Source organism: Dermacentor albipictus, chromosome 10, assembly GCF_038994185.2.
Source record: "Dermacentor albipictus isolate Rhodes 1998 colony chromosome 10, USDA_Dalb.pri_finalv2, whole genome shotgun sequence".
NCBI lineage: Eukaryota > Metazoa > Arthropoda > Arachnida > Ixodida > Ixodidae > Dermacentor > Dermacentor albipictus.
Genome location: NC_091830.1, coordinates 54,648,225 through 54,670,847, shown reverse-complemented (window position 1 = coordinate 54,670,847; position 22,623 = coordinate 54,648,225). Strand labels below are relative to the sequence as shown.

The window sequence follows — 22,623 nt, the reverse complement described above, 5'->3', positions numbered from 1 at the left end:
CTGTTCTAAATATTGTTTTTTTTTGCAATTCTCACTATGATGCCGTAAATTTTCTACTAAGCAATAGAAATAAAAAAGGTATCTGAGTAACTCTTGGTGACTACCAACAATACGACGTTGCTTTCACTTGTATACGGTGTAGCACCCGGGGCGTAGCCAGAGGGGCTTCAGATTCCTCTTATGTGGCTTCAGCCCCCCTTCTCCAAAATTCTTTCCTGCTCTTATGCACCGCCGGCCAAAACAACCCCCTGCACCGGAAATCATTCTAGATTTATTGTCCAGAAAGTCTCTTTCACGCTCGAAAAAACACCTCAGCGCCTACAATGCGAACACGGGCTGGATTTCCCGGTAACGCCCATGCGCCAGGAGTCACATAACGCCAAGCAGCCCCATCGGAGCACATCGGAGCACAACACGTTTTGATGGCGAGCGGGCTTGTCGCGCCATCTCGCGGAGGCTGCCGAATCTACGGAGCGCACGCATTTCAATATCGTAACTTTATGGCTATCAACTTTTTATGCGAAAGGTGCATTGACATTTCTAAAGTCGTACATATGGACATAAAACAAGACAAGCCAAATCAACACATTATCAGACAAGTTAAAAAAAGTTAAAAAAGCGTGAGACGAAGTGTTGTGGTGGTTCATTTTTGTCGTCATGTCAAAGAAAGAAATGCCAGCATTTGTTGCGCCTGCACCGAAGCATCCATAGGAAGACACTAAAACCAGCAAAGGTCTCTACGTTCTTATTTCTTTCTCTGCTTTGCCTTTTATTCGCGAGGACACACTAGGCCTCTTCATTTTTTTTTAGTTTTGGGTGCTTCATGGCTAGCAGACGAGAAAAAGAGACAATGGCCGCTGGCCGTCATCACGGATTAGACGCATTGCAACGTGTTCGCTTGAGTGCAACCTCTCCGGAAAATTTTGTCTTGCCGGTGTAGGATACCGAGTAGTATGGGTATGGTTCTCTGTGCACCAAGCGTCTTGCGTATTCGTCGATATTCCTTCGGTAGTCCCATTGGGTGCCTAAAGTAGGCATTCGATTGTGGCCAACATGCTTTCCTTTGCGTTCCTTCATTTCGATGCCCCCGCCCCATAAAAAGAAATCGACATTGTTGCGTCGCAGCAAATTGTCGCATGTTAAAAGGTTGATTTTGTTACTTCTTATTTTGCTGAAAGTAATGGGCTGTGGGACGGTTCACTTGCCGGATAGTCTTACTGTATTATTGGGATAGGAATTACATGGACACTCTAGGATCGTTCATGCCGTCGCCGTCCCCGTCATGTCCCGTTTAAAATGGAAGGCGATAACATCGTCACCATGCGCCGCATGCTCGACGATGGTGGCTCAGTGTTCTGTGCGCAAGGGAGAAAAGCGGGGAAGAAGCGCTCCGCCTCTTGTGGCGCGCGATAAATCAGGTGGAGTGGAGGGAGGGGGACTGTGATCTGTGAATCTGCGGTTGCGCAACATGTTTATTTGCCTTGTTTGACGCATTATATACAATGACTTTTCTTAGATATGTATATTTATTGGATTCATATAGGTATATTTAAATATCTTGTAGCGAGGTTTTGTATATGCGTACAGTGAACTTTGTTTCCATTGACACATTTTTGCCCTTTATCAAGCTGCATCTTGGCATTTGTATATTCCATTATATCTTCGCATTTCTAATGTACGAGCGCGAGTCAAATGGAATTGAGCCAAACCACCCGGCGCAATAATGGCGCGGTTCATTAGGTGCGAGGCACGCGCGTTGCACACAGGCATCTCTCATTTACAAGAGGGACACGCTGATGTGAGGAGGAGGAGGAGGAAAGAACTTTATTGGGTCCTGAGGAACCCCCTCCCACCCACTCTTGGTTTAGTGGTCTGCAGGGGTCGCGGGCCGCACCCACGTTGGGACGGGAAGCCCGTGAGCCTCCGCCCTTTCGTGAGCCCTCTGGATGGCCCGAAGCTGGGTCTGGTGTTCGTCGGTTCGCAGGGCGTCCATCCAGTCTTCTTCTTTGCTGAACACGGTGCCGCTTAACGCGGAGCATTGCCAAAGCATGTGCGATAGCGAGCAGTGCGATTCGCCGCAATCCGGACATTGCGACTCTACGTCCGATGAATAAAGGCTCATTCTGCCTCTCGAGGGGAACGACCTTGTTTGCAACATTCTGAATATAGATGACTGTGGTCTAGTAAGTTTAGCGTGGGGGAGCGGGAAGGTCCTCCTCGACAGATGATAATGCGTTGTTATTTCGTTGAAGGTGAGCAGCGGGTCTCGGTGCTCCCCTGCCTCCACGCCACTTCGCTCGCCACGGTCGCCGCGGTGCGTGAGTTCTCGCGCGCGTCCGTGTGCCAGGTCGTTGGCGTTGGGAAAGTCGGGGTGCACGTCGGTCCCCATGTGGGCTGGGAACCATTTGAGGATGTGATGACCCGCGGCTCCCTCACTGCCGAGGATGGCCGCCGCTTTCCGCGATATCGAGCCAGAGGCGAATGCTGTGGCCGCCGATCGCGAATCTGTGTATACCTAAGGACGTTCGGGGTCCCTCATTGCCATGGCTATTGCCACCTGCTCGGCCACCTCGGACGTTACCCCCTTGACCGATGCTGCGTTGATGATCGTGCCATCCCAGCGTATCCAGACGGCCGCGTACCGGTCGCTGCGCCCGTACTGGGCCTCATCTACAAATGCCGCCAGTCCCGGACTGCTGGCGGTTGATTTCAGCAGTGCTCGGGCCCTCGCCCTTCGGCGCCCCTCGTTGAATTGCGGGTGGACGTTTCTCCGAAGCGGCTTTACCTTGAAAGTGCCCCGGACCGCCGCGCTGAGTGCGACGCTGCGTGCGGTGCACTCTCCTTCGGCATTTATCTATGCTTCTTCTAGGATGCGTCTACTGGCCCTGGTGGTCGACAGCCGCATGACCTGTGCCTTGGTCTGTGCTTCGATTATTTCTGCTAGCGAATTGTGGACCCCTAGCCGATTGAGCCGCTCCGTGCTTGTACTGATCGGAAGACCTAGCACCCTCTTGATGCTCTTGCGCATCAGTGTGTCTATCTTGGCCGCGTCTTTCTTGGTCCATTTTAGCGCCGAGGCTACGTAATTTACGTGAGTCAAGAGGAAGGAGTGGTAAAGTCTGATGAGATTGCTCTCGCTGACCCCTCCCCTGTGGTTGGACACCCTGAGCATCAGCCGGAGCATGTTCTCCGTTTTGGACGTGAGTCTCTTGACCGTTTGGGTGTTACCGCCTTTAGCCTGAATTAGCAGCCCCAGGATTCTTATAGTGTCCACTCTGGGGATCGGCTGGCCGTCACTCGTGTGTAATTTGATTGGTATTTGATCGATTGGCGTCAAATTCCTCAAGCCCAACAGTTCCGATTTGCTGGGTGACAGACGGAGACCCGTTTCCTTCAGGTACTCTTCCGTTGTGTCCAGCGCTTCTTGAAGAGCCCGCTCGACTTCTGCGTCGGACCCTGCCGGGCACCACACCGTAATATCGTCTGCGTACAGGACGTGATTGACGTTGGTCACTCTCGCCAGCTGGTCCGAGAGCCCTTTCAATGCTAGATTGAATAATAGCGGGGAGAGCACCGCCCCTTGTGGGGTGCCCCTCGCGACCAGCGTGTACGAATCGGACGTGGCCTGTCCTATTTTGATCGTGGCTTTCCTGTCTCTGAGGAAGGAGCCTATGTAAGAGTGGAATTTCCGGCCGAGCCCCATCACCGAGATTGTTTCCATTAGAAATCTGTGTTTCACCATGTCGAATGCTTTCGTTAGGTCCAGGGCTAGTATGCCCGTGGTGTCTATGGTTATGCCGTCGATTATATGCTTTTTGAGTTGTAACATTACGTCCTGTGTGGAGACGCCCGGTCTGAAGCCCACCATGTCATATGGGAAGAGGCCCTCTCTATCTATGTACCGCGATACTCGGTTGTGTATGGCATGTTCCGCCGTCTTGCCTACGCACGAGGTCAGCGATATTGGCCGCATGTTTTCCGCCGCAAGTGGTTTACCGGGTTTCGGTATTAGTATGACCGAGGCCTCTTTCCAGACATCTGGTACTTGTCCCGTTTCCCACGCTCTGTTTATTTCATCAGTGAGCTTCTCGACCGACTTTCCGTCTAGGTTTCTTAACAGTTTATTCGAGACCCCGTCAGGGCCCGTCGCGGAGCGCCCGTTGAGGCCTTGTAAGGCATCCCATATTTCCGATTCCGTGAAGGGCGCGTCGAGTTTTTCGACCTCTGTGCCGGCGTATTGCGGATAGTCGCCATCCCCTGACGGGCGCAGTGGCAGATACGTCTCCACCAGCTCCTTTAGGAACTCGCTCTCCGTTTTGCCCTGCTCCTTTTGTTTGTGTAAAATCGTATCAATTGCCAATCTCTGATTGCCTTTGGATTGCTTGTCGTCTAACAGTTTCTTTAGGAGGTTCCATTTGCGTCCGGTTCTCATTTGTCCGTATACCGACGCGCACACCTCGTTCCACTGTTGCTTGGAAAGCTCGATTGAGTGCGCTTCGATTTCCCGGTTTAGTGCCGCTACTTTCTTTCGCAGTCTGCGATTTAGTCTTTGCGCTTTCCACCTGGCCGTGAGGGAATTCTTTGCCTCTAATAGGTGGGCCAATCTGGCGTCCATCCGTTCCACGTTCAGTTCAGTTTGGACAACTCTCATCGCGGTGCTAACGACCTCTTTGAGCCTTCTAAAAAGGCTGTCTAGGTCCGCATATTCGCTTTTGTCTTCCTTCCTTATTTTGCGGAAGGCGTCCCAGTAAGTGACCTTAAATTTTCTCGGTGGTGTCGCCTTGACGGGGATCGTCACTGCCAGTATGCAGTGGTCGCTGCCGAGGTTCTCGTGCAGGTTGTGCCACTCGGCCCCTCGCACGTTCTTTACGAAGGTCAGGTCGGGCGTCGTGCCCCGCGCCACTGACGTGCCTAGTCGAGTTGGATAGCGGGGGTCGGTCACCAGCTCTAGCGAGCACATAGTGACCGCCTCCAATATCCGTTCTCCCTTAGGCATTGGCCTTGCATAACCCCAGGCTCCGTGGGGCGCGTTAAAATCTCCTGCCACTATTTGCGGTGCTCCCCAGGCCATTGAGGCCGCCTTCGTTATTATCGACGTGAACGATTGTCTGCGGTCAGACGGTGGGCTGTACACGTTCACTACGAATACGCTATTTTTCAGCGAACTGTTCGGTATGATTTCGATCGCGGTTACCTCCGCTTTCACGTTGCCTAATTTGAGATCTCGTTCCTGGAAAGAGCATTTGTTCGCCACGAGCGTTGCCACTCCGCGCTTACCCTGTTCGAATTTCGACGAGGCGGCCCTGTAGCCGGGCAAGGTCGCCTCGCTACCCAAAGTTTCTTGTAAGATTATGACGTGCGGTTTGTCCGCCTGTGAGGCACCGAACTGTAGCAGCGGAGCCTTGCGCTTTTCGATGCTAGCGCAATTCTACTGCCACACGACCAGCTCTCTAGTTAGGATAAATGTTCTTTAATGGGCTCATACACTGGATTCAGCAAGGTTGCGTGACATAATGGAAGCTTCAAAAATTGAGCAGCATGGTGTCGTTAGGTATTTGACAGCTGAAGCTGCTTCCCAAGAAGGAGCTGGTAGCCCTGTGGCTGCTTTCTATGTTGAACATTGCCTTTCATTGGCTACTGTGAAGCGTTGGAGCAAGCGCATCAAAGAAGGACGTGAAAGTTGCAAAGACGAAACAAGACCCGACCAAAGCAACTGCTCAACCACCCCTAACACAATTGCAAAGTTGATCCAATTAGACAAGAACGGAGGATAAGCACCAATGAAGTTGCAGAGCGTGTGGGCATCAGTTACGGTTCGGTTCACACCATAATTCATGAACTGCTCGGTTATCAGTTCTTCTGCCCGCAATGGATGCCCATGATTCAGAACTACCGCCAGAAGATGGAGTGATTGGGCGTTGCCTTGACTCATCTAATTCGGTATCGCAATGAGGGTGACGACTTCTTATCTGCAATTGTGATCGGGCACAAATCTACATTCCCCTACTAGGAGCTTGAAACTCGACGGCAAAGCTCACAGTGGAAACATCCGAATTCACCACCCTCAAAGAAAGCAAAGGCCGTAATTTCTATAGCAAAGGTGTCGTTGACTTTATTTTTTGATTGTCTGGGGCCATTTAATAAAGTTGTGTACATCCATTCATCCATCGATCCATCTATCAGTGGTCATTACTGATCGAATTTGCTAAACCTGGAGCGATAATCAATCGTTACCGATATTGTGAAACGCCGGATCGGCTACATGTCGCGGTCAAGAACAAACAACGTGAAAAATTGAGGAATGGGATCATCTTGCTCCACGACAATGCCCGTCCACATGTCCCTGATGTGGTTAACAGAAAACAGGCAAAGTTCAAGTGGAAAATGGTGCAACACCCGCCGTATATAGCCCAGACATGTGGCCTTGAGACTTCCACATTTTGGGGTATCTGAAAAAATAGCTCAAGGAAATCAGATTCGTGTCGAACGATGACGTGAAAAAGTCAGTTACAGAATTTTTGAAGCAGCAAGCCAAGGACTTTTTTGAGACGGCAATCACGCGACTCCTTAGTCAGTGGGACCAATGTCTAAATGCCAGTGGTGACTACGTTTAAATAGAGTGCCCAATTTGTCATATATTGGCATTGGCTCACTTTCGTTTGACTCAACTTCATATATTTTGCAGAACTCCTGCTTTTGATATGTGCTCTCTGTTGTGACTATAATGTCGCTGCAATTATTCAGAATACACGACCGGTGAAGGCTGCTCCTGCGCAATTTATTGTCACAAGGGACAGCGTCATTGAGATTTTTCCCTGGCCATTGTATATGTAAAAAAATGTGTTCTTGAATGACAATGTTTCATTAATATATTTGCCCTAAACGTGTTCATTTCATGGCCTTTACATTTTTCTTATTAGCGGAATGCAATTATTTGCTGGCTTCCTATTGATATAGTTCTAAAGTTCGTGTGATATTTTACGTACTTAATGAATAGACAGAAAATATAGAAGCATGGAGATTATTTATTTGTGGCACAACTTTTAAGATATATGATTACATTATTAAAAAAAACACAAGTTTTACAGGTATTCACAGTGCGTAGCGTTCAAGAATTAGTTTGCGGCACCTTTGGCAATGGCAGTGCAGGTATTATTTGTGGAAGTGATGCCTCGGCAAATTCTATAAGCAGGAAGCCGAACTGCAACGTTTAACCCTACCACACCGCCCCTAACAAAATTTCTGGCTACGCCAGTGTGTAGCAACCAATTTTTAGAATTTGGTTTGAGTCAGTGAAACATTCGGCATACATTTTGACATGACGTCTCATACTTAGCAGAATTATTCCGTATAATCTTCTTGGAATGCTTGCTTTCAGATTGTTTGTTGAGGTTTTGGGGCAAAACTTCTCGTCACTGTTCAATGTTGTTCACTCTTTCTGCATGGTTTTTGTTGTAACAGGCAACTGCAATGTACAGGTAGCAGAAATACCTACAAATTGTAAAGGAAACAACAAGCTACCTAATGTCAGGCGGACCAATGCATATGGTTATTGGTAGTGACTTGGAAAGTGTGGCTAGGATGTCAAGTTTTCAGGTACTAAAATGTACGAACTTTCGTTAAAATGTTCGCGCAACCATAACTATTTCACACTAAGTTTGTTGTACGTAATGCAATTAGTAGCCATCAGGCGAGAAATAGCTGTGCTATATTGTAAGTTCAGTTTGCTTCCACTTTCTTATTTTGCAAAGCTGCGTAAATTATGCTTGTGTTGTTGGTAACGAGACGAGATGAATATGGAACGTTTATTTTTACTTGGTGCTTTTTGTAACTGAAAGACAAGCACTTTATGTCAATGTTTTTACAGGCGTTTGCTATATTTTTCTTTGTATCGCAGGCTACAGTCATACGGCTTCCTGTATGATGGAACAGAAAGCGCTCCAGGTAACCAAGGTCTTCATGACCAGGTATTGGCACTGAAGTGGATACAAGACAACATCGAGGTGTTTGGAGGTGACCCACGTTCTGTGACTTTGTTCGGATGGAGCGCTGGCGGCGCATCAATCGGTTTTCACCTTCTATCCCCAGGAAGTCAGAATCTTTTCAGGAGAGCGATTATTCAAAGTGCCGGCGTTGCAAACAGTAATCATGCAGAAAGCACGTCGACGATGCTGGATTATACAAAAAAATTCGCAAGGACACTGGGTTGCTACAACGCAAGTTCTGAAGGAAACTTTTCCTCAGAGAGCGTAGCTTGCCTTCGAGGTCTCAATGCAACACTGATCGCTTCAGTTGAAGAGACTTTCGTTGATGAAGGGAAGGGTAAGTTTGAGCCCATTTACGGAGATGAATTCCTGCCCATAAGAAACAGCGAAGCTTCCTTTCCAGGAGACAAAGACGTTATGATGGGCTACGTGGCAAATGAAGGAAGTATTTTGATTTACACTGCCTTCAGAGATACTTTCTCTCTTGTACTGCCACCGCGAAATATCAACAAGGCTGAAATGATTCACTACTTAGGAACCCTCTATAGTAAGCTACCTCTTTCGGATGTGTTGAAGCTTCAAAGGAAGTACATGGGCAATATTTCGGAGTTTGACTATGACCGACTGCGCGAAGCCTTGGTTCAAACGAAAAGTGACACCCAGGTGGTTTGCGGTACATCTATTACGGCTTCTAAACTTTCCAATGCAATGGCGACGGGGAACACGGATCATGGTGTTTACGTTTACGAAATGGACTACGTGTCTCGCTGCAACAAAAGACGTCCATGGTTTGGTATGACACACGGGGATGAGACACCCCTTGAGTTTGGGAGACCCTTTGATGCCGACTATGGTTGCTTGCATGACATTCCGTTCAGTAGGAAAGTCGTCAACGTATGGACCGACTTTGCTAAAGGAAGGTAAGGTGCTCTCTTATTGGTACATTCAATATACTGAGAGGTTCTCTATACAAAACCTATAAAGAAGTCAGTTACGAGTCTGTGCTTAGTCAGGAAACTCTTCTTACGCAGCTATATTGTTGTAGCGAAGCTGTTAGCTTCTAGTTGTCGGGATTTTTTGTGTCTGTCTCAAAACAAAAAGAAAAACTGAAAAAAATGAACCATTAAAAGCGCAAGTCATCTTTGTCTGTCACAAAAAAAAATTGAAGCGAAGAAAAGTGCCTATGTTCTTTAGAATCAGGCATACGACACAAAGCTCAACATTCATTTCAATAAAGCACAAAACAAGCGTCAAAACCGCATGATGGGTGATAAGATCCCTGTGAACAACGCGAGGCACATTTCTTCTCCCCGCGCGTGTTGCCCGGTCATGATTACGTTCGCATGGGCTGCTCCGGTGGGAAAGGGTCCACAGCAGCATATGAATCAGTGAATGATGTCACCAAAGTTCATATATAAAAGGAAAACCTGCCTAGCAACTGGTTCAGTTCATTGCGAGACTCCTATGGACACTCCACGAAAAGTTCAGACTCCCGAAGAGCAGCAGGAATACGATAAGCGTCGAAGTGTGCGAAATCGTAATTCGGCAACAACGGTGTCGTGCTATGCCTAGGCAAAAGATTAGGGTGTTGTATTTCCCCATCGACGGCATTTGAGCGGTTTTCTAGTAGTTTCGCTGGCCATTCACTTTCGCAGGCTCGGGATCGCGAGGCAATTTTTTATCCTACACTACCATGTTATTTCACAATGAAAGTGAAGGTTATCTATTGAAGTTATCGCTTGAAGTTATCTATTGGTCTGACCCTTTTAGCATCAAGACGAATAATTTTGCAACTCTGCCTATTCCATGAATTGTACCGTAACTTTCGTGACCTTCGTTGCTCACTTTTATTTCCACCCATTCGCTCGTCAGATCGTCTATTCAATTATTTATATATCCAACGCCTTCATGGTTCTGCAAACGCTTTCAACAAATCCTTCCTTCCCTCTGCAATAGAACAAAGGAACTCGCTCCCGGAATGCATTGTTGTAGAGCGAAACCGTTCGAAATTTCGAGAGTTACTACCTACCCATATTCGCAACTAGTTATGCAAAAACCTGTGCTTTTTAGTGTCTTTTGAATTGTTGCCTCATTTTGCTTTGTACATGACTATTCCTTCGGTGTTTGTATTATAATTTTGCCTCCCCCTTACGTAATACCCCACATGGTGCCTTTGAGGGAATAATATATGATGATGATGCTACTGCTGCTGCTGACGATGATGATGATGAAAGAGGAGAGTTCTATCACGTGGGTCAAGGCTTCCTTTTCCACAACACTACCAGATAGCGTTGCCCTACGCGCAAGGCGGTGGGCTGAAATCAGCGTCTGCGACAGCATTGTCTTGGATATTCCGCCGCAGCCGCTACTTTGACGCCTCGCCTTTCACTTATTGAGCTGGAGGCAGCAAGAAACGTTTACCATCACGTATCGTGAAACTCGTTCAGCGTTAGGCGAGCAATTCTTTTTATGGGAGCGCCGGTGGCGTCAGCTCACTCCTCCCTATGATTTGTGACCCGCTGTGCTAGTGTAAATAATAAAGCTGACGAGCACTGACACACGGAAGAAGAGTGTTATATGTTTAAGCATAACTCTGAAACGTATACATCACGGTGAAATATGAAGAGGAAGCCGCGCCTTCAGACTCTCCCGCTATTCGACAGTCGTGTTCCGGAGGTTAATTACCTAGCCTGCAAAAGAGCCGAATGGCTAAAGTTCCCGTTAGGCATTCGTAACTATCGTGTCAATTTTTCGCGTTTGTTAATCATCATCAGCCTGGTTACGCCCACTGCATGGCAAAGGCCTCTCCCATGCTTCTCCAACAACCTCGGTCATGTACAAATTGTGGCCATGTCGTCCCTGCAAACTTCTTCATTTCATTCGCCCACCTAACTTTCTATCGCCCCCTGCTACGCTTGCCTTCCCTTGGAATCCAGTCTGTAACCACTAATGACCATCGGTTATCTTCCCTCCTCATTACATGTCCTGCCCATGCCCATTTTTACTTCATTTAAACTAAGATGTCATTAACTCGCGCTTGTTCCCTCACCCAATCTACTCTTTTCTTATCCCTTTACGTTACACCCATCATTCTTCTTTCCATAGCTCGTTGCATCGTCCTCAATTTAAGTAGAACCCTTTTCGTAAGCCTCCTGGTTTCTGCCCCCTAGGTGAGTACTGGTAAGACACAGCAATTATACACTTTTCTCTTGAGGGATACTGGCATCCTGCTGTTCATGATCTGAGAATGCCTGCCAAATGCACTCCAGCCCATTCTTATTCTTCTGATTATTTCCGTCTGATGATCCGGATCCGCCGTCACTACCTGCCCTAAGTAGATGTATTCCCTTACCACTTCCAGCGCCTCGCTACCTATTGTAAATTGCTGTTCTCTTCCGAGACTATTAAACATTACTCTAGTTTTCTGCAGATTAATTTTTAGACCCGCTCTTCTGCTTTGCCTCTTAAGGTCATTGAGCAGCATTGCAATTGGTGCCCTGAGTTACTAAGCAAGGCAATATCATCAGCGAATCGCAAGTTACTAAGGTATTCTCCATTAACTTTTCTGCCCAATTCTTCCCAATCAAGGTCTCTGAATATCTCCTGTAAACAGTCTGTGAATAGCATTGGAGAGATCGTATCTCCCTGCCTGACGCCTTTGTTTATTGGGATTTGGTTGCTTTCTTTATGGAGGACTACGGTGGCTGTGGAGCCGCTATAGATATCTTTCAGCATTTTTGCATACGGCTCATCTACACCCTGATTCCTTAATGCCTCCATGACTACTGTGGTTTCGATAAAATCAAACGCTTTTTCGTAATCAATGAAAGCTATATATAAGGGTTGGTTATATTCCACACATTTCTCTATCACCTGATTGATAGTGTGAATATGGTCAATTGTTGAGTAGCCTTTACCGAAGCCTGCCTGGTCCTTTGCTTGGCAGAAGTTGACAAAAACATGGCATCTAATGTTTCAAATTTTGTTTTTTGCTTTGGAAACCTTGCACGATGTTATACTGCTCCAACCAAAAAGCAAATATTCGACATTTATTTTTTGTCTCGATAGGTTCATTACATTAGCACCATGTAATAAACCGATTATTTCTTTTTCGTTTTGAAAGCTACGCTCTTCTAGCGTTCACGAGCAATTACACCGTTTTATTTTCTGTTTTTTGCAGAGCACCAGCTGGGCCATGCGGATCTGAGTGGCCGAAGTTTCAACCAGATACTATGAAATTTCTTAAGATCACTGCACAGAAAAGTGAGGTCTACAGCTTTGATCATGAAGCACTGTGTGATTTCCTTAAAGATCTTCAACTGTATTAGACAGCCGACTTTTTCTCAGAAATGAGCGTGCTCAATGAAATAGCCACGAGAAAAGCTGTTTATTTCAAATAATAAACAATGTTGACTACCTTTCGCGGTATTTCCTTCTGTGTTTCTAATGTTGTGTATAAGTCCTGGATATTGTTGCGAATTATAGTAAGCACCTGTTTTGTCGCTGGTCGGACATAGTGGAAATAAATGTAATGTCGATTACATAATGTGCCGCAGCTGATACATAAGTATACGGTGGAGCATCAGACCTCGATTACGCGTGACTTACTCAGGGAAAGTATGTTGATTTATTACCATTCAAGGCTACGGTACAACCATTTCGTACAGAAGATCTTTACACAGGTGGGTGACGAATCGTTTCGTGTTGTTTAATGTCGCCATTGCATATGACTGCTTTAATGTTTGGTTAAAACACGGAGCCTGTATAGCGCTTGCGAAAAGAAGTGTTCGGATTAACCCAAATGAAGAGGAAGTGGCACTGACAATAAAGCAGAATGCACGTGTAGTCTTTATTCAGAACGGTATTGACACACGCACAGTAAAGTATGATGAGCAAGATGTGCCAGCGAGTCCTCCACATCCAATGCATCACGTTGTTTAGGAATTCCTTGTTATAACCTACAACATGGCAATCACCACTGCCGAAGTTTTCAGAAACATCAATGTTGTTGTTACATATCAGCAAACGACAAATGAGTATCGAAAATTTACAGAAAATATGTTCCAGCTATTGTGCCCAAATCGGTAGCACGCCTCTCTTTAGCTGTTTGCATAATTATCCCTAGGAAACTAATGAATAGCTGGCTTGTTCCAGTAGTTTTTATATGCGCTCTTTTGCAATGTCTGGCGTGGACTTTACATTTAGGTATTACGTAGAAAGAGAGTTACTTGGAATGAGAAGAAAACGTTCTGAGCATTACGTGGGAGTGTTCCCCAGTCCACAACTGCGTTTTCGCATGTTCCATCTCCAGACCACCCACGGCACAACACAAACCAGCAAAACTGCTCTGCTTACATCGAAGTCCCAGTTGGAGCCCTTGAGTCAAGCGAAAATATCCTTCGCGGCGTTTAATTATTCTTCTGTGTGGTTGGCCAGCAAATTTTTCTTGTAATAACTGGAATAACGGCCAACATTTGTAGGTACCATGTTTGGAAAAATATCTCAAAATTGTGATTTTGAATAATGTAAATTGTTTGTTTAAAACTGTTCACTAAATTTATATACAGGGTTGTTAGTATCCACCGCATCCTCATGATGTTAAATATTCAATTGTGAAAAATGTATAATGTGCTGATTTATTTTTTTTTTGCGCACTGCGCAAGTCAACAAACCACCGCAAATTAAGTGTAGCCTGCTAAATATTCAAAGCGCAATCACTATAAATATATACTTGAATAAGCGCAAAAAGCAACCATTTCGAGAAATCAATAAAGCAAAACCTGTCCCAGACGTGCGAGCGATTTAATTTTATAGCAAATTTAAGGCCCCTTCAAGGCGGATTTTTCCTGTCTCCGTCATAGTGATGTTCCGCATTCAGTGCAAGAGCCTGAAGATCCAGCCTGTCTCGCACCCGGCATCGTGTGGGTGCGGGGGAAAGGGGGCTAGGGGCAGCAGAGAGTAATGTTATTGATGGTGGCTTGATACCAACCTTCAGCTCGATCGCCCAACACTAAGCAAACGCGCGTGTTCTTCATTAGCCCGGCCGTGATTGCGCAAGCCATCGCTGAGCGCATGGGCAATCCCCTGCCCTATCGTGTAGGTAATCTGTGACAGTGCAACAATTTGGTCAACCGAAATGGCTGGTGGCTTTATATGCGTATCCTTTTCGCGCGTCTAGTTTTGATAATCGCGTAATGTAAGGGTTTGGAGGTGCGTTGAGTGAGACACATCGACGAAGCGTTCTCTCCCCGCTGCCACCGCTTTTCCTGAAGCCAGCGCCATGACAGCGAGTGTTCGCGGTCACCGAGTGAGACCTGCGCATGTGTGCTTGTGCGCACGTCACGTTCATGACCTATAAATTGTTTATTAAGCGAACGTTTATTGCAGTTTATGTGGCCGATAACATTACAAACCTCACTTCATGCACTTGTTTAATACTTCGCTGTCGCTATCAATACTTACCCGTTGGAGATACTGCGAGATGTATGAGTATAGGGTGCAAAAGAAAAAAAACACAAATGGGAAGTTGCGAATAGAATAGAACGGGGCGAAAACACTGGCTAGCATTTATTCATCTAGCATTTATACCTATAGCGCTGAATGAACCAAATCGAACGATATCGTCAGGAGTTTATAGACTACAATTCAAGGGGCACTGAACGCCCCACATCCATATTTTCGACTAAAGCAACATTTCATATATCTTCTGTATTTAAACGGCCTGTGATGTTTCTCATTTTAACATCTTCACAATTTTTTTCGGACGTTTCATGTGAATAGGAGATATTTACGAATGCGTGGTGAGCGTGATCTGAGATAAGCACGTCGAAGGCCTACAACCACGATTCGTACATCAAATATCGTATCCGCAACCTCACCCGCCTTGGTTGCTCAGTGGCTATTGTGTTAGGCAAGTGAGCACGAGGTCGCGGGATCGAATCCCTGCCACGCTGGCCGCATTTTCAATGGGGGCGAAATGCGAAAATACCCGTGTGCTTAGATTTAGGTGCACGTAAAATAAACCCCAGGTGGTCGAAATTTCCGGAGTCCTCCACTATGGCGTGGCTCATAATCAGAAGGGGCTTTTGGTACGTAAAACCCCATAACTTAGAGACCGCAACCTCATATTGAGAATGCAAAATCTCGATTCCTTCCTGCGTGATACAATAAAATGTGCGTCAATAATCGTAATATAAATAGAGTTATTACAAAAGGAATTCGAGCTCTCTGGGGTTGTACTTGCCTCTACATGGGGGCGCCATGCAAAGCATAGGGAAACAAGTTTCCCTCAATTTGAAAGAGCCGCAGAATGAAGTGCTCAGTTCGTAGATACGCAGGGTGTTAATTTCTGGGTTTTATAGAATTTTTAAAAATGCTTGGGGCCGGAAGCATATTTCCTGTTCTTGAGCAGGATTACTCGACAAAGCGGAAATTACTGGCATGAAAAACGCATATTCTACTAATTAGTAAAAACGTATTAATAAAGCCCTAAATACTTACTTTATGACACATATTGCGTTATACTCATTGTAACCGGTGAGCTTGCAAGACGTATCGACTTGAAAAGAATTTCCAGGGTGACACCGGTTGGGACATATTATTACCAAAAATTTGTAAGCAAATAGATGGGCCTTCCAGTTGTTTGCTTCAGTGCATTAAAGAGGGTTTTGTTAAAGATTAAGCGGAACAATACATGTTTGGGGAAGGTTTGATGGCGCATATCTCGAAACAAGCGTCAATATAGAAATGAGTCCAAGTGAATACGCTTGCAATCTCACCGGCTACGATCCCTAATTTGAGATATGTGCCGTGAAGTATTGATTCGAACCGTAATTAGTGGGTTATTCTTATTTAGTTGAACATGTCTTGTGATTTCTCGTGGAAACAATGTTCGGCTCTCTAAAAAAGCCAGCTGAAGCAGTAGAATTATGTTATCTGCAACAGACTTTTTTGGAAAATTTCACAAAATACACAAATAATCAAACTGTATACAAATAGAAGTATAGCATATGACGTCAGTTGGAGGTACAATTTTGTAACACTTAACATCGCACGTAATTTTAATTCCCCGCTCTTACAACAGTTGAAGAAGAGCGTTCAACAACAGTTGAAGAGGAAGTGTTCCATCAAGGAAATGCATTTTTCTACCGCTTGCACCCTGGTCGCCACCTGCTCCCAAAACTATTCGCGCACGAAACATTCAAACCAAGCGTTGTTTGGGCAGCGCCAAACAAATGAGTTAAATGCGCCTTTTTGCCGCTGCGAACCGTCTTCTTGCACGTAACGGCTGAAGTAGTTACTCTGCTTCTCTACAAAAGCCAAATTTCACTCACTTTTTTGATCAATGGTTGAATCATCTTGCCCAGTTAGCCGGGTACTACGGTTACTCTGACCAGCAAAGGTGTGCCAGTAAACGCACCTCTGTTCTGAACAATAAAACAATGAATCACACTATGAAACTAGCACATATAATGTTTCCTTACAGGTTCCACCAAAAGCCCCAAACATATAGTGTAATGGCTCAATAGAGTGCAAATTAAAAAAAAATTACAAAGGAATGGAGCTCTTTGCAGCCCGTTCGCATTCGTGGTTTACTCGAAAAGACGAAAAAACACGTATCGCTCTACTCTTATGAGCAACACTTCATTTTCCTTTCATATGCTGTTCTACTGCAGATGTAAAAATTAGCATACAATGTATTTTTCTTCGAAGGAGCTTCACGGATTCTGCCGTCACCACAGTGAAAAGTCAAATTGCTTTACTGGCGCGTAAGCCAACTACGAAAGTCGAAGGTACTCAGTGTATATCCTCGCGCTTACATCATAAGTCTTTATATCGTGATGCAAATCGAAAGGAGGGTCAACAATATTTCCGGGTGAGACAAGCATAGGAACGTGCTGTCTCTGCTTAGGGAAATAATAGGAATTTCCGCATGCCCTATGATTAGGACAAAGCAGAACGCGTGTTGTCTGTGCTTCGGGAGCATCATCATTTTGAACCGAATGAACAGCTTGTTTCCTGCGTTCGTGTAAGAGACACTAAACTTTGAATTCGCAAATTCGGACACAATGCCAACGCCGCGCCCAGGCAGTGTCATTCATTATATGCTCACGACGGGCCGTCACTATCTCCAGATCGACGGTAATATTTCTGCTTCAGCCTTGATAGGCTGCTACTCACCCTTCTCAACCGGCTTCCAGCTCATGGCAATGCCAGCTAGGGCATCTCAACATAAACGTACTAAACGCACGGAATGAATAATTCTACGGGGGAATAAATGGCGTTTCACCACCGCTTCCGTATACTTTCAATGTCTCTTACATGTTGGATACATGAACCGTTATGCTTCCCACTATATCAATTACCTCTAACTTGCCTTGTTATATACGCATGTACCATTCATTTAATATGCGTATCATGGGCAGATGACTTGAATTAACACAAAATCTTATGCGTGTTATATGCATGTTTTTATATTTCATGGAAGTTTTGCATAGCACGGAAAACAACGGATCGATAATACCGAGTTAATTTTGCCATCCTAATGTTATTTTGTGTTAGGAATATGCTTTTGTGAATGTTGTAGCAGTTTAAGCACACACATAATCATAGTAACCTAACATGCACCGATTACGAGTAAAAAAAAGCTAGACACGAAAAAAAAAACGAGACGCATCTGTGCAGCGCACCACTGCAACACTACATAACTTTATTCTTATATGCTACCTCCACCCCATACTGTAAATGGGCTAGCAGCTGTAATGACCAGTCACAAGGCTGTTCTCAAGGTCAATGGAAACACAGATATTGTACCCCGAACTGTCGCACACAACGTTGATAGCACATGTGTCCGTCTGTTTTCCTGCGGCCCTAGGCAGATGCTACCCGAAGCTTTTTGTCACCACTGGCCGCTGCAGAAAGTGCTACCCACACCTCAAAAACATGACCTGGATTTTCCGTGCCATCACCATCAAATGCTCCTCGCATTTGTCTTTTTTTTGTTTCACTTTAATAGAACACAAATAATATGTGGTCTAGACTATTCTGCCAAGTTGATCAAGCTGTAGAGTTGACAAAAAGTTAGTTTCGGCTTTCCTTGTGACAAATTATCGTCTAGGTTCTCCTTTTGGTCATTCACAAAACGGTATTTAAACATGTCTGATTGCTGTCCCTTAGAAGAAGAAGTCGCATTTCATGAACGGAGTTTTAAAAGTAAACGTTTGCATAAACTAAATTTTACATTCAGGTTAGAAATATTGAAAACAAATTGGTTGCTAAATTTGGTATGCATGGTCTGCTCCACTTGTATTTGGACCTGCTCCATGATGCCTGCAAAGCATGGCGCGTGTTTTACACATACGACTGCGCCGCGTTAAAAGCCATGCACAGCCATGGTGGAGTTTGAGCAGGAGATACGTGCTCTCGAGACCCCTCCTCCCACCACATAACACGCGATTGCCTCCTGGGGCTGCAAGCACATGCTTGATCATCGGATGGTCGGTTGTTAAGGCAGCGCGCATAAAACCACAGTCATTCTTGGCTCCACCTCGCATGCTTTTCTTCACATCCATGGCATACTGTATGTGTGACGGTGCCCTGGCTGCAGTGTTCCATTCCTAGGAAAACTCTTGCAAATGGTCTTTTTTAGGCGCTTCAGAGGCGATCTTGTTTCTCTCCGAATTGTCTTCAAATCTCCCGAAACGACTGCTCGCGAGTCCCTGTTTGTATTTGGGCAACAGGATAAGAAGTCTCAGGGATTGAAATCTGCCTAATAAGCAGGCGTGTGAGCACTATAATGGAATAGCGTTCAAAAACTGACGCACAATTCGTACAGAATGCAGGGGTGCATTATAGTGGGGCAGAATCCAACACTCCTATTTTGACCAACTAGGTTGAAGGAGGCGCCGCCTTTCTTTGAGTTGCTTCATGCCTCCACGTAAAAGGTGCATTCACAGTTCGACCTTCAGTTAGAATTTCGTGGTGCAAAAATCCATTTCAGTAAATAAGAATGAGACGATAAAGAAGAGAAATATGTTTGACCAGTCTTTCTTCTTTTATACCTGGCTCTGTGCGTCAGCCAGCGATATCACATATGTACGAGTAAGTCCAAGCTTCATCAGCAGTGACAGCACAATGAAAGATTTCATTGTTGTTGGAAGTTTTCCAACCAATGCAGCTTCCTTTTACACCGTATGCTGTTATGTATTCATTCAAAAGTGGTTTCGATTTGCGATGGTGTCCGCACCGCCACCGGTGTCCGAAGTCCGTGGCAGCTATCACCTAGAGTGAGAAAAGAGATAGGCTGTTCCCACCTAGATCGATCCTAATTTCGCAGCACGGAAATCAGCTACTCTACCACTGAGCCACGATGGCGCTAGCTAGCACACACAAGAAACATGGCCTATGCACGTGTCCTAGTGCACGAGGAGACACTTGATGTCACATGCGCGCCGCGTAGCGTCGACACGTGCACATTTTGCGCTGTGATTGCACATTCTTCAACAACGACATGTAGCAAATGTACACGTAAGGGCACACGGTAAATAAAGTGCCAATAAAGGGAAATATTAAGTCAAGCTAAAGTGACAGATTAGTTCTCAAAGATCTCTAAGGCGTTAATATTATTGTGAACAAAGCCTGAATATTCGAGAAATTGAGGTAAATGCAGGACATGATTGGAGACTACCCCGGGACCTTCAGGTACTTGCTAGATGACAATGGCACTCCTCAGTTAAGTTCCGTTACTACTACTCAACCACCAGTTGCCAAAAAACAACCCTTTATTCTACTATAAGGGGAAATAAAATGCTGCTTGTCCAGATCTATTTGGTATTTAGAAAAATATGACTCGTTGAAATTACCCTTGAAATGATGTGGGCAGTCGAAACCTATCACTTTCGCTCGACTCTGCGCCGCTTTCGGTTTCGCGTTTTAGTAGTTTCATTATCGCGTAGTGCTTCTCTGCATTTCTGGCTCGCCAAACTCACACATACTGCAAGTAGCAGATAATTCCACTTCCATGTGATGTCGCTGGACGCCCGAACTGCCTACGCCACTTGGCCAAAAGACAGCTGCAGCGGTACCGCCGTCTTGGCTCGGTACCGCCGTCTCTTGGGCGCCGTTATACTCACCGACGGCAGCAAAATGTAGTGATGGCGTATGCAACGTCACCACTCCCCCGATCGGGTATCGGGAGATCTGAATTGCAGAAAAGGTATTCGGACAGTTGAGATGCTAAATCTCAATCTTTTCTTTGCACGAAAGAAGCGAAGTTTCCTAAATTTAATTCAAACATACTACTTTGACTTTGAATTTGCCTTTAGTGCCGCTGGGAAGCCTGCACCCTTCCATATTACACGGTCTATCGTACCATTTTCCTTACAAATTTTGCAAAGGGTATCGTTATAGTCCCTCGCGCCCGAGTTAAGTAGATTCAATATGGGGCTGTATATTTGTTTCCCTTGGAAACGCCGCAAAATGCGAGCTTCCTCAAGAGCGAGATACCAATGCTGAGGCGGAAAGATTCTTGTCAAACTGGCTAAGTCTCTACGTCATGGCCGTGATTCAAGACGGATGCCAACAAATCATCATCACTATCATTAGCATTTTATCGTATCACTTGCCTTGCGATGTGAGATGCACGCCGCTTAGCGTCAATACGGGCGCCATTTTCATTGCAGTTGAATATGATTAGGCAAGGTGGCACGCCATGTAGAAATTGGACAGGTCGCGGTAAAAGGCCTTTAAAGAAGATTTCAGGAAGTAAAGGAAGTTGTAGAAGACGTGTACAAAAATGCTAGAAATAATACAAACTCTGTACCTGAATAAATGAAGCTGCCTAGGGAACTATGTGACCACGTTCCAGAAAGGATGACAATAAACCCTATCATCACCACCATTAGCATCGTATCATGCCACTTCTCAAATCAAGTTGGCTTGGTCACCATGTCATGGCCACGTTTCAAGGGGTATATCAATAAATTATCATTATCATCATCACTAGCATCGTATCGTGCCACTTGGCTTGCGATGGGGAAAGCACGCCGCGTAGCCTCAATACGGACACCATATACATTGGAGCTGAATATTATTATCGAAGGTCGCACGTGATGCAGCAGCTGCATAGGTTCATTAGCATAGTTGCATAGTTCAACTAAGAGATGTCTTGAGGATGAAAAACAAGAATATGGAGATGTATATATTAACGTAATAAAAAGAAGCATGGCAGATATGTCAGCAGATCCATCTTCTGGTGCCACGAATCCCGCAGCAAATATCTATCGAGTGGATACCACGCGACCTTCTGAGCTTCCAAAGCCGTGCGGATTGTGCGACGTGTCTAGCGACCTCCACCCCTCACTGCCTCAGCTCCTTCACCTAGATGATGCCGCTCTCCTATTAACAAGAAAAGAGCACCTCCAGCGCCGCACACGTGCTCTCTTACTTCCGTGTGCGCTAACCCTCCCCCGCTGTCTTACTCGTGCAGAGAAGGTTCCTGGTCAAGGTAGCCCTCACTCCATCCGTGACTCGGAAGTGGTCGCACTTTCGCCAGTTATGTAGCTGCCTTGGGCGTCCAGTCTGCAAGTCACGCAATGCTGAACCCGACATCTGCCACCTGCCATGGGTTTGCCCTGCGTCGAAGCCGACGAGGCTCCGGCATCTCGCAGCAGTGTGACGTTCGCCGCATATTCCTAGCCGATAATTTGGTTCCTAGCAGGAACCAAATTATCGAGCCCTCCTGGGCTTTATCAGATCGCCAAATCTTCTTTCAATCATTTAATCATCCTTATTCGCCTTCATCCCACACCCGTGTATGCCCAAAGGCATTAACCCTCGCATTAAAGAAAAAGATACCTGGCGTTCATGTTGTCCACTTCTCTTGTGTCCTGTCTGTGCGCCTCACCTTTTTTGCATAATTCCTTACCAACTAGCTCAGCTTTCAGTCGTTCTAAAGATAGCTCAATAATTAAAGTAGGTTAGGTGGCCGCTTTTCAGTGTTCCGTTTCAAAGGGAATGCCAATAATAATTATCACCAGTATTGCCATTCAATCGTGAAATTCGACAGACGATGTGACATGCGCGCCACGCAGCATCGATACATATAAAATTTGCATTTCAGTTCCCTTATATTCAACCAGGTGTGCCAACATATATCATTCCCACACAGCAGCTGCATGCTGCATGTAGCTGGACCTAGTGAACTCAACCAGGTTAAGTAGCTATTTGTCGCCACCCCATTGTGAAAAGGATGCCAACAAATATCACTACCATCATCACCAACAGCAGGAATGTACTGGGTCGCGTGTCAAGGAATGCGACTTTTGCGCCGCGTAGTCAGTATGCGGGTGTATACTCCTCGGTCCAAGTTATGGCGCAATCTCGCAAGGTATGAACCGATGCTGAAGAAGCCAATGGTAGAGCTACGCGTGCGCCTGCAACCAGCGAATACTGGGTTCAGCAGACCGCGGTGCGGAGAGCAGCATAAGGCGCAACACAAGCCGCAGCTAGCCGTCGACACTGGGCGGACATTTCATACCGTTTTCGTGAACACAACGCGAAGAGACTTCGCCGCAAACACCCTGCCTTGCGTGGCGCCGAAAATGGAGCTCGTATGAAGCCGCTTCTCCAGCATGCGCTG

The 22,623-nt window shown here is 45.8% G+C and overlaps 1 protein-coding gene across 1 annotated transcript in view; it reads left to right on the top strand.

Annotated features, from left to right (window-relative positions):
• Positions 1–12,343, top strand: part of LOC135907662 (acetylcholinesterase-1-like) — a 28,078-nt gene extending 15,735 nt beyond the window's left edge. The window contains exons 3-4 of the mRNA XM_065439362.2: positions 7,898–8,905; positions 12,166–12,343. Coding sequence (XP_065295434.2) covers positions 7,898–8,905; positions 12,166–12,313 — 1,156 coding nt within the window. The 3' untranslated portion in view covers positions 12,314–12,343. The remainder of the gene's footprint in view (positions 1–7,897; positions 8,906–12,165) is intronic.
• Positions 12,344–22,623: the final 10,280 nt, after the last annotated feature.